The sequence below is a fragment of the Phyllobates terribilis genome, unplaced genomic scaffold (assembly GCF_046119375.1).
Source record: "Phyllobates terribilis strain yellow unplaced genomic scaffold, ASM4611937v1 Scaffold_14__1_contigs__length_39327217, whole genome shotgun sequence".
Taxonomy (NCBI): domain Eukaryota; kingdom Metazoa; phylum Chordata; class Amphibia; order Anura; family Dendrobatidae; genus Phyllobates; species Phyllobates terribilis.
The window spans coordinates 28,045,304-28,057,458 of record NW_027362774.1 but is presented as its reverse complement, the minus strand read 5'-3'; the positions used below and the strand labels follow the sequence as shown (position 1 = coordinate 28,057,458).

General features: G+C 40.5%; 1 protein-coding gene across 1 annotated transcript; it reads left to right on the top strand.

Moving 5' to 3' along the window:
- The first annotated feature begins 562 nt into the window (after positions 1–562).
- Positions 563–10,213, top strand: TAT (tyrosine aminotransferase). Its single transcript, XM_073659800.1, has 12 exons — positions 563–712; positions 1,796–2,036; positions 2,242–2,346; positions 2,850–2,917; positions 3,003–3,161; positions 3,576–3,714; positions 4,127–4,179; positions 4,752–4,904; positions 7,994–8,122; positions 8,804–8,887; positions 9,249–9,347; positions 9,698–10,213. The coding sequence occupies exons 2-12, from the start codon at positions 1,799–1,801 to the stop codon at positions 9,839–9,841; spliced, it is 1,371 nt and encodes a 456-aa protein (XP_073515901.1). The 5' UTR covers positions 563–712; positions 1,796–1,798; the 3' UTR covers positions 9,842–10,213.
- The last annotated feature ends 1,942 nt before the right edge of the window (positions 10,214–12,155 follow it).

Below are 12,155 nucleotides of genomic sequence, written 5' to 3'. Positions count from 1 at the left end.
AGAGTAAAAGGGGGGCACCAGGAGGAATCTAAGGTGTAAAGCTTTCATCATAGTAAAAGGGGGGCACCAGGAGGAATCTAGGTTGTAACACATTCTGGTTTGTTTCACACCTATTTGTATTCTCCTAGTTTCCAGATATGTTACTTTGTGGTTTTGCTGCCTTCAGCCTGAATCTATAATGTGCACCTTTTAATAAAAACAAGGAAAACCATTGCATGAATGTATATATGTATACTATATTGAATACATATGTTCATATTTATTTCATTTCACTAATTTAGAGCATATATTTTGACAGATTTTATTTTTCTCTAGAACATTATAATTTCTATGCATAACTCTGCCCCTTTTACAGTCTGCACTTTGCACGTACACATTTTTGGGTCCAATGAATGTCAGACCTTACTTACATCCATTCAGATAAGATCCCAAACATTTGTTTTCACTGTAGAGGATCCTGAAAGAGTTAATTGAAATTCCTTCGAAATCAGTTCAATATGGTACATAAAGCGATAGGAGGGATGTTCAACAAAAGGGACACATCCCTCCCTTTACTACCAATGGGAGCAGGGAAACAAGTCCAACACCCATTTTTTGGACTATTTTATGGACAGCTGGTGCCTAATCTGTGATTCCTGTCAGCAGTGTGTTAGAATCCCAAGCGACAAAAGAATTCCTCATCCTTGAACACGTTTGACTTAGCAAAGTGCAGGTAAATCCAATATATATATATATATATATATATATATATATATATATATATATATATATATATATATATATATACGATCAATTTCAATTTAAAAAATATATATAGTTTTGGAAATAGTTTTTTTGCATTATTTTGTTGTATTTTTTTCATCTCAAAATTTTGCTGCTTAAATATATACTATATTTTTTAGCAATCTGTTGTATTTTTTTCATATATACATATATATATATATATATATATATTCATATATAAATATATATATTTATATATATATATATATCGGTACTATTAATTAAAAAAATTATACCATTTTATAGAATGTTTAGAATTTTTGCATTTTGTTGTATTTTTTTCATCTGAAAATGTTGCTGCTTAAATATAAAACATTTTTAGTAATAATCTGTTGCTTTTTCTTTTTTATTTAAGCATTTTTCGGCATGCAGTGTAATTTTTCTTCCGTATAGCCACTCCATTGCATAACATTATGTTTTCTATTTTCTTCTGAATTACCAATGTATTTACTCCAAAAAAAAAACAATATATATATATACACATATATATATATATATATATATATATATATATATTTTATTTTTTTTTTATTGTAACACTAATATTATAATAAGTGCAATATTTTTTTGAACTTTAATTTATTAAAATACATTAATATGCCCTACATTATTTTAGGGAAGCAAAATTAGAGAAAATATTACTTTGTTTAAAACAGATATAAATACAGTTTCTTAATACTCTTTAAAATATGCTGGAGTTATATATTTTCTTATGTGACCTTTCTTTTTAGAGTTAGTTTAAGAAATTATTGTCATTAACCTTTTGAAGTGAAATAAACATTTGATATTTTTAAACTTTATTACTAAGAAAAAAAAAGTTTATTTGCAAATTTAAAATTTCCAAACTTTTAAAAAAGTTTTTTTTTTAACGTTTTAAGTATCTAAAGTTACTAAACTTTAGAGGTATTTGCGTAGCAATTTTAGTATAATTGTATTTCGAATTATACATAGTATTTTGCTTCTTGTAGTGATGTTTGATTAATAGTCTTTCTCATGCTCCTACTTTCTCCAGAAAATGCAGACAGATTCCTACGTCATCCAGGTGAATGGCTCCCCTGTCCACCCTAAAGTCCTTGATGTTCACGTTAATATTCAGAGACCTAATGGCATTGAGAAACTTAAAACTCGAAAGCCAAGATGGGCAGTGAGAGCATCGGAGATGTCAAAGAAGACCTTCAATCCTATCCGAGCCATTGTGGACACGATGAAAGCCAAGCCTCATCCTAATAAGCCAATGATTGCTTTATCTATAGGTTAGTATTTTGGTCATGTTCCTCTTAATGTAAAACTATTACATGTATTCCAAAAAAGTAGCTTTTGTCACAGCTAAGAAGTAAACATTTACATGGTTCCGATAAGGTCTCAGAGATCATAATCTTGAGTGGTCATCGTTACGGGATAGGCATTGGAGATACAAGACATTGTTACAATAATAATCACACAAGACCTTTATTCTAGGTGACCCCACAATATTTGGAAACCTTCCTACTGATGATGAAGTTGTACGAGCTATGAAAGATGCAATTGACTCTCAAAAATACAATGGCTATGCTCCAAGTATAGGTAAGCCCAAAGACCACTTCTAATTGACTAGTAATATTTTATCCAGACTTTTTTTGATGATTTATTAACGGAGTAACATTGTCCTATAAATGTCTGAAGATTAAATTGTACAGTAATTCGTATACTAGGTTACAGAACCGTAGAGTTCCCCATATCATAGAATCAAGAAAAAAAAAGAATCCTAATGGAATAATCCAGGACATTTAGAGCTATTGTTGAATCTAAAAGTGTCATCACTATTATAAAATCCAAAGGAACAGTTGTCATCACTATCATGGGATCTAGAAGAACAGTAGGGTCAACAGCATGATGTTATACAGATCGACAAATGTCATCAGAATAACAGAATTCAGAAAAATAGTCGTCATCAAAGAATCCAAAAGGATAGTCATCATCCTGAAATGGGATGAACCTATCAGATTCCAGAAGAGTATTAGTCAAGAGACCAATTGTGCGTAGACAGATTTTTTTTAACCAAAACTTTAATTTTCTTATATTTCCAGGATACCAGTGCAGCCGGGAAGTGATTGCCAAGTATTACACTTGTCCTGAAGCCCCTTTAGAAGCCAAAGTAGGTGTTAAATTGCGAGAAGAACACAATCTTTTCTAGATCTCTTTCACTCCTTCATGACATAATTCTACAATTTCTCGTTTAGGATGTCATCCTCACAAGTGGCTGCAGCCAGGCCATTGAGTTGGCTCTTGCGGTTCTGGCCAACCCTGGACAGAACATCTTGGTCCCACGTCCTGGATTCTCTCTCTACAAAACACTGGCTTTGTCTCTCGGCGTAGAAGTGAAACTCTATAATTTGATGGTACGTTTCAAGAGACATATAAACTATATTTTTAAAGTCTGAAGTCTTGGTTGCATGACGTTGTAAACAAGCTTATTGAAGATGTGTAGAGGGACATATATTTGGATGAAACTACGGCATTTTATCCTTAGCTTCCTCAAAATGGTAAAAATGTAAATTGTTTTTTATTATATGGTTGGGCTGTCCTTACTACCACATTTGGGCCTATTTAAAAATGTAATTTGAAGTTTCTTGGTCCAAATGCAGAGAATAACAGTATTAGGGTGATTGGTGTTTTCTAATAAGCATCTTCGTAATTGGATCCTCGTCAGGCACCAGAGCCCCCGTCCAACTGCTACCTCTGCATCCCACTTCCATAGCCATCCCTCAGTCACTAGAAAAGTAGGACTAAGCAATGATATGTTTAATTTCTAGCCAGAGAAGTCCTGGGAGATTGATTTGAAGCACATGGAATCTCTGGTGGATGACAAAACTGCTTGTATCATCATCAACAATCCATCCAATCCTTGTGGCTCAGTGTTCAGCAAGAAACATTTGCAAAAAATAATCGCCGGTAAGTAGAATGGATCTTGACTATGAAATTCTCTAGCTAATCTACAGTAGGTAGAGACATTGATGGATAGACCTTTCCATAAAGCATAATTAAAAATGGGGCACAAGACATCCACCGGTTAATAGCGGGATGTTGTGGTGGGATTAGGAGCTCTTGGGCAGGCACTGATGAGGTAGCACCATGGCAGTCAATGGGGGCTCATAGTTATTGTTAATGCCCTTCCGGTGGCACTAGGTACCAACACTTTGCTTGGCTTTGTTACGGGGCCACTGTTGGCTTTCAGAAAAAAACTTTTCATTTTTTCCTCTATAGTTGGAATTTTTGATCTGCCCAATGCTTTTTATAAAATGCATTGTCTTCATACTTGACTAATACAGTACTACTTTATTGACTTGCATATCTCTTCACACAGTGGCTTCCAGGCAATGTGTACCCGTCTTGGCCGATGAAATCTATGGAGACATGGTGAGTACTTCTCCATTCTTAAGCTTATCAATATAGTTTTTTCACTTTTATACAAGTTCTCCTATGTTGAGAAAATTGGTTCTACCAGCTTTGATCTCATGGTGGGCAGGTGGTGGGCTTGTGATTTCACATAGCAGCCAATCAGAACAAGCAGAGCTATAGTGTAAATCATAGAGGACGGAAAGAACTGCAGCCTGAGCCACTTCTGTTGGTTTCATATTGTGAGTCTTCTTCAGAGGTCCTCACCCAATTTGTCGACAACACCTTCCTGTCACTCAGACACTCCAGATGTCACGATGACTTTGCAGTTTGCGTGCTCTTTTGATGTTATCTTTTTTTTTATTTGGCTACGATGTTCAATATCTGGTCTCCTAAACGGCTACAGATGTTTATTGCATATTGAACGGAAAATGACTCACAAAGTAGAGAACAAATTAACTCATTTTTATTGGAACAAAGAAAGTGAAATTACTATGATTTATTGACGCCTTTACATAATTTTAATTCATTTGCATTCATATACGGTAATTAACCATAAATGAATAATTAAATTTTATTTTCCTTTCTTCCAGGTTTTTGAGTATGGTGCATTCGAGGCATTAGCCCCTTTGAGTACTAATGTACCAATTCTTTCCTGCGGTGGTCTGGCTAAACGTTGGTTGGTGCCAGGATGGCGAATGGGGTGGATCCTAATCCATGATCGAAAAGAAATCTTTGGCAAGGAGGTGAATATATACTTGTTTGTTCAAATTTTATACAAAAAAATGAACACTATTATTATTATTTAGTATTATAGCGCCATTAATTCCATGGCGCTTTACATGTTTGAAAGGGGTATACATAGCAAACAACAAGTACAATAATTTGAACAAAAATGAGTCGGCAACTGGTACAGGAGGAGAGAGGACCCTGCCTGCGAGGGCTCACAATCAACAAGGGATGGGTGAGGATACAGTATGTGGGGGTAGAACTGTTCGTGCTGCTGTATGGTGGAGCGAGGGTTACTGCAGGTTGTAGGCTTGTCGGAAGAGGTAGGTCTTTAGGTTCCTTTTGAAGGTTTCCACGATAGGCGAGAGTCTGATGTGTTGGGGTAGAGAGTTCCAGAGTAGGGGGGATGCACAGGAGAAATCTTGTATGCGATTGTGGGAGGAGGAGATAAGAGGGGAGTAGAGAAGGAGATCTTGTGAGGATCAGAGGTTGCGTGCAGGTATGTACCGGGAGACTAGGTCACAGATGTATGGAGGAGACAGGTTGTGGATGGCTTTATATGCCATGGTTAGGGTTTTGAACTGGAGTCTCAGGGCAATGGGGAGCCAGTGAAGGGATTGACAGAGAAGAGAGGCCGGGGAATAGCGGGGAAACAGGTGCATTAGTCGGGCAGCAGAGTTTAGGATGGATTGCAGGGGTGCGAGAGTGGTGGAAGGGAGACCACAGAGCAGGAGGTTGCAGTAGTCGAGGCCAGAGATGATGAAGGCATGCACTAGTGTTTTTGCAGATTCATGTGCAGATCCAGGAAATATTTTTGAGTTGGAGTCGGCAGGAAGTGGAAAGGGCTTGGATATGAGGTTTGAAGGAGAGATCAGAGTCAAGGGTTACCCCGAGGCAGCGAGCTTGTGGGACTGGGGAGAGTGGACAGCCATTGACTTTGATAGATAGGTAAGGTGGGGGAGGGGGGTGAGCAAGATGGTGGAAAGATAATGAATTCAGTTTTATCCATATTAAGTTTTAGGAATCTAGCAGAGAAGAAAGATGGAATAGCAGGACAGGAATTGTGGGATTCTGGTTAGTAAGGAGGTGATATCAGGTCCAGAGAGGTAGATCTGTGTGTCGTCAGCATAGAGGTTATATTGAAAGCCATGAGACTCTATGAGCTGTCCAAGGCCGAAGGTGTATATGGAGAAAAGCAGGGGTCCTAGAACTGAGCCTTGGGGGACACCGACAGATAGGGGGCGGGATGAGGAGGTGGTGTGTGAGTGGGAGACACTGAATGTCCTGTCAGTTAGGTATGAGGAGATCCAAGATAGAGCCAAGTCTGTGATGCCGAGAGATGAGAGAGTCTGTAGTAAGGGAATGGTCTACTGTGTCAAAGGCAGATGACAGGTCCAGAAGGAGAAGGACGGAGTAGTGTCGCTTGGATTTGGAAGTTAGTAGGTCATTGATGACTTTAGTCAGGGCAGTTTCAGTAGAATGGTGCAGTCGGAAGCCAGATTGAAGGCAGTCAAAGAGGGAGCAGGAGGAGAGGTGGGAGGACAGCTCAAGATGGATGTATTGTTCCAGTAGTTTTGAGGCATAGGGGAGAAGTGATATGAGGCGATAGCTAGACAGAGAGGATGGGTCAAGGGATGGCTTTTTGAGGATGGGTGTGATCGAGGCATGTTTGAAGCATGAGGGGAAGACAACAGTTGTTAATGACAGGTTGAAGAGGTGGGTTAGGGTTGGGATGAAGACTGTGGTAAAGCTGAGATGAGGTGGGACGAGATTGGGTCAAGTTCATAGGTGGTGAGATGTGACTTGGAGAGTAAAGAGGAAAGTTGATCGTCCGTGATGGTGGAGAAGCTGGTTTTGGAGGAGGAGAGTTGAGTAGTTGTGAGGAGGAGCTGTGGGGACTTATAGTAAAAGCTTTGCCTTATGTTGTCAATCTTCTGCTTTAAGAATGAGGCAAAGTCTTCAGCTGAGATGAGTGGAGAGGGAGGGGGAGCTGGGGGGAAGGAGGAGAGAATTGAAGGTGTTGAATAGTTGTTTAGGGTTGTGAGACAGGGAGGATATGAGAGATGAGAAGTATGTTTGTTTTGCTGCAGTGAATGTGGAACTGAAAGTAGTCAGGGCTTGTTTAAATGCAATGAAGTGCTCGTTGGAGTGGGACCTTTTCCATCTCCGTTCAGCAACCCTGGAAGCCCGTCTCAGTTCTTTAGTCAGGCTGGTGTGCCAGGGTTGCGTGTTGATTGTGCGAGCTTTGGTATGTGTGAGGGGAGCTACCGATTCAAGAGCTGCAGCTGTTGTGTTATATAAGGAGGCAGCAGCATCCGCATTGTGTAAGGAATTTATGTCTGTAAGAGGGAGGAGGGATTCAGAGAGTGAGTGTAGGTTGAGGTGTTTGAGATTTCTGCGAGGGTGTGCAAATTTCTGGATAGGGGATTGTGGACCTGGAGAGGAGAGGGGAGAGAATGTGAGTAAGTTGTGGTAAGAAAAAGGGAGAGGAAAGTTAGAGGTTGGATAGGGAACAGAGGCGGGTGAAGATGAGGTCCAGTGTGTGGCCATCTTTGTGAGTGGGAGCTGAAGACCATTGAGCCAGGCCAAAGGAGGAAGTGAGGGATAGAAGCTTAGAGAGATGAGTGGGAAGTGTCAATGGGGATGTTGAAATCGCCCATGATGATAGTGGGGATGTCAGCGGAAAGGAAGTGAAGTAGCCAGGTGGTGAAGTGGTCTAAGAAGGTGGTGGCTGGCCCTGGGGGGCTGTAAATGACAGCCAGTTGGAGGTTGGAGGGGGAGTAAATGCGCACGCAGTGCACTTCAAAAGAGTAGAGGGTAACGGAGGGGGGCAGTGGGATATGTGAGAAGGAGCAGTTGTCAGACAGGAGAAATCCAACTCCTCCACCATGCTTGCCGCTGGGGCGGGGGGGAGTAAGGTGGAATCCGCCATACGAAAGTGTAGATGGAGAGGCTGTGTCAGCGGGGGTGAGCCAGGTTTCGGTGATGGCGAGTAAGGAAAGTTTTTTAGTAATGAAAAGATCATGGATGTAGGAAAGTTTGTGATGAATGATGAAAATTAATCTAAATTCATATTATATGTAATATTTATCTTGTTTCATTTCAGATTCGAGAAGGACTTGTGAGACTGAGCCAAAGGATCCTTGGCCCATGTACCATTGTTCAGGGAGCTCTTGACCACATAATGAAAAGGACACCTCAGCATTTTTACGAAAACACCATAAACTTCATTAAGGTAAGTCTTCATTAAGGTCGCAATATTGGCAAATTGTTTCTGGGTTATACCATGTTAATCAGAATTTGGGTTGATAATTATAAGTACTGTATGGAAGTGATACTGATTCTACCCATCCTATAGAGCCCTCAGAATTGAAATCCTATGAAGTATTGCTCCATAGCTTTGTGATCACTTCAAAATGAAAATTGAGCAATATATCCCAAATAATTAACTAAATTGCAAGACTATGACCATAATGTTAGCAAATAAGCTGCTAAATAGGTCAGCCAACACGGATGGACGTAGTGTCTTCAGTATGAAACCATTGGTCACTTCAATATTATATCATCGTCATAAGTTTCAAACCTACTGGAAGATAACCTGGTAGCAGGTGGCACCATCAAAATGCCAGCTAGAATGGAACTGGTTACTTTTTTGACCACCGTTACCTATCAATCCTCTTCTAAACATAAAATCGATCCAGATAATATAGATTCCTTTAGAATAAAGCTGTTTTCGGTATATTTCAGGTTGGTTTCCATTTAGAAAATGTTGGGTTGTTGCATCAAAGTACGGGTCATGGCTTTGTCACGATATCACTCACTTTACTCTTTACTTTGGCTTCAAATTATTCTGAGTCAACTATTTTTTTTGGAACATCCGTTGAAATTTACTCTTTCTTGTGTACTTTTTTTGCAGTCTAATTCTGACCTATGCTACAATACCCTCGCCTCCGTCCCTGGACTTTGTCCCATCCGACCAGCAGGAGCCATGTATTTCATGGTAAGTAATATATTGGCCAGATAACCATGTGTTGTAAATTTCCAGATATCGTTTGATCTAGAGCCAGGTCTACACTATGAACAACTCTAGGTTAGTCATAGTTGAAATATACTTAGAAGATCTCTACTCAGCCCTGGTGCAAACGAAGCAAATCTTCTGTAAATTTTTTAAACCTTCGTCTTATATCTTATTCTCTTTGTGAACAAGTAGTCAGTTTTGTGTGCTTCTCGACAATGGAAGTCTTGGAGCAATTTTTTTGGGATGTAGGGCTTTTAATGCACCCAATGGGTCACAACAACCCAAAGCGAATAGTGGACTTTCCCAAAAGACCTAAGTAAAAATTGTTCATCTACTTCTGTAGGTCGGTATTGACATGGAACATTTTCCAGAATTTCATAGTGATGTGGATTTCACAGAAAGAATGATCTCTGAACAGTCAGTCTTCTGTCTTCCTGCTACGGTAGGTCTTCATTTTTTTTAGGTTCCCCATTGCATAACATTGATCCTTACGCCTCTTATCTGCAGTATAGCTTGTATTTGCTCAGTAATTCAATGATACAAAGTTAAATATAAGAATGCAAATGAAAAAAAAAAAAAGAAATGTTTCCTGTAGTAGCACACTTATTCATAATATGGACGCCAGGTGGCAACTCGTTCATTTAGCACAACGCCACCTGGTAACTTAGCTGTGTTATATTGTTATATAGATGATATCTATAGTATATATCATGTAGGGAAGATACATCTTAACACAGCTTTCAAGGAAAACTGAAAAATCTTCTAATTTTCTTTTCTTTTCCATCATCACAGTGCTTTGAATATCCCAATTTCTTTCGAATCGTCCTCACGGTCCCCGAGGAGATGATGGTTGAGGCCTGCCGACGCATCCGTGAATTCTGCGCAGAGCATTATCAGGGCGGCGACGCCGCGCAGGACCTGGAGTGTGACAAATGAGCAACAAGCCGGGAACTTCACCATGTGTAATTCCTCCATAACTCCACTGCCCCAAAATGGTCACCTTACTTCCAGCTTTACTCCACGTCCAACCGTATGGCATGGCTTATTGGTTTTTGTACGTCTTGTTGAGAACGACAGTACGGTATCTCCTCGGTCAGCAGATCTGTATACATAGGTACTCGGGGGGGCCTGTATATAAATGTACAAATATCACGTCTAATATAGGCAAACTTTTACTTACTTGCCGGAGTCAATATCCAATTACCCGTTATTTATTGTTACCATACAGTTAGTTATATGACCTCAAAAACCCATTACGCACGCAACGGCATCCTCTGCGCTTGCGGAGATCGGGAAACAAGAGGCAAATTGGCTAGGAAAAGTGGTGGCAACCCCCACAATTTTGGTTGTCAACCATTTTTTTTATTTCTATAATATTCCAAAACTTGGGGGCGATAGGGGGAAGAACAATAAAGCAATAGCTGCCCACCTTGTCATTACAGTCCTGTGTTTGCATATAATATTCTATACGGTGTGACTGTAGTATGTTGTATACCGCGTACTCGAAATGCATGCAGTCTTACTATACTATATATCTATTGTAAATTAAATAAGTTATTGTGTTTTTTGTATGAATAAAGATTATTAAAAAAAAAAACAACTGTGTATTTGTTGATATGGAGAGTTCCTGGCATTGCCCAAAATATGGTGCCAAGTATGGAAGCATGTAGTCATCATATAACAAATATCAGGGTGTAGGGACACCATACAGCAGAGCTTCAACCTGGAACTTATGTTGTGATATACATACATCAGACAGGCAGAATTTTATCTGTAGGATTGTATTGTCCCCCTGAAAGTTAAGCGGCGCCAAATGTGCACGTTAGCCACTCGTTTCTTCAAGGGTGTGTTCTTTGGAGAAATCAATTTCGGAAGCCAAATCCCAAAGAATAGTTCATTTATTTAGAGTGCGGTCATCTTTCATGGGGTTGAGGTCTAGGCTCTTTGCGGCCAGTCATGTTCCTACACCAAACTTCCCCAACTATGTCTGTATGGATCTTGTGCACTGGGAACAGTCATGGAGAACAGAAAAGGGTCTTCCCCAAACAGTTCCCACAAAGCTGGAAGCTACAATTATCCACAATGTCTTGTGCTGAAGGATTAAGATTTCCCTTCACTGGAACTAAGGGCCCAATGCCGACCCTGATAACAAGCCCATAGCGTTATTTTTCTGCACCAAATTGTACAGTGGGCACAATGCAGTCAGGTGAATAATGTCCTCATTCACTAAATCCAGACACCAGATAGAGAAGTGTGATCCGTCACTGCACAGAACCCGTTTCCTCCAGAGTCCAGTGTTGGCGGCTTTACACCACTCCATCCGACGCTTTGCATTGTGCTTGGTGATGTAGGGCAGCATGCAGCTACTCGGCCATGAAGCTCCAGGCGGGAGCGTAGTGTTTGTGCTGATGTTATACCAGAGGAGGTCTGCACTCCGCAGTTAAGTCAGCAGAGCGTTAGAGACTTTTCTGTCCTCGGCTCCTCCGCACTCAGCCCCCCTCTCTGTAACATTATGGGGTCTCCACTTCGTGGCTGAGTTGCGTTCTTTCCACTTCTCAATAATATCACTCACAGGTGATGAGGGAAGATTTAGGAGGTAAAAAATGTCATGAACGGAGTTGTTACCCCGTTGGCCCCTATTACAGGACAGCGTTGGAATCAGTGACCTCTGCACCAACGGACGTTCTGTGACATTTTAGTAAATGCAGATGGCAAGGCGGGGGGCCGGAGGTTATATATCGGGTGGCGAGGGTCCAGATATTATACACCGGGGGCCAGATGTTATACACCGGGGGGGATGAAGGGCAGGAAGTTATACACCGGGAGCAAGCGGCTGGATATTAAACACCGGGGTGGGCGAGGGAGGGGCCGGCTTTTATACTCCGCAGGAGGGCGAGGGGCTGGATGTTGTACACAGGAGGCAATGGGACTGAAGGAGACGGGAAGTCAAAGATTAAAAGGCATTTCCCAATACTTTTCTTTATATAATGTGTGTATGTGTATATATAAATACACACACACATACAAGTACACATCTACAAGGGGGTGCAGAGGTGGCAGATGCACCAGCGCCCTGGTGCTTGAGGTTGCCCAATGCCCCCATTGCCACAAATAAAGACACCAGTATTGTATTTGGCTCATAGTAAATTTTAAGTACATTTTTGCTTCATGTAGTAATAAAATCTCGCCACCCACATTTCTTCTCCAGAAGTCTTTCAGTCTAAACAACTTTCAGATGATTTTGCATGAT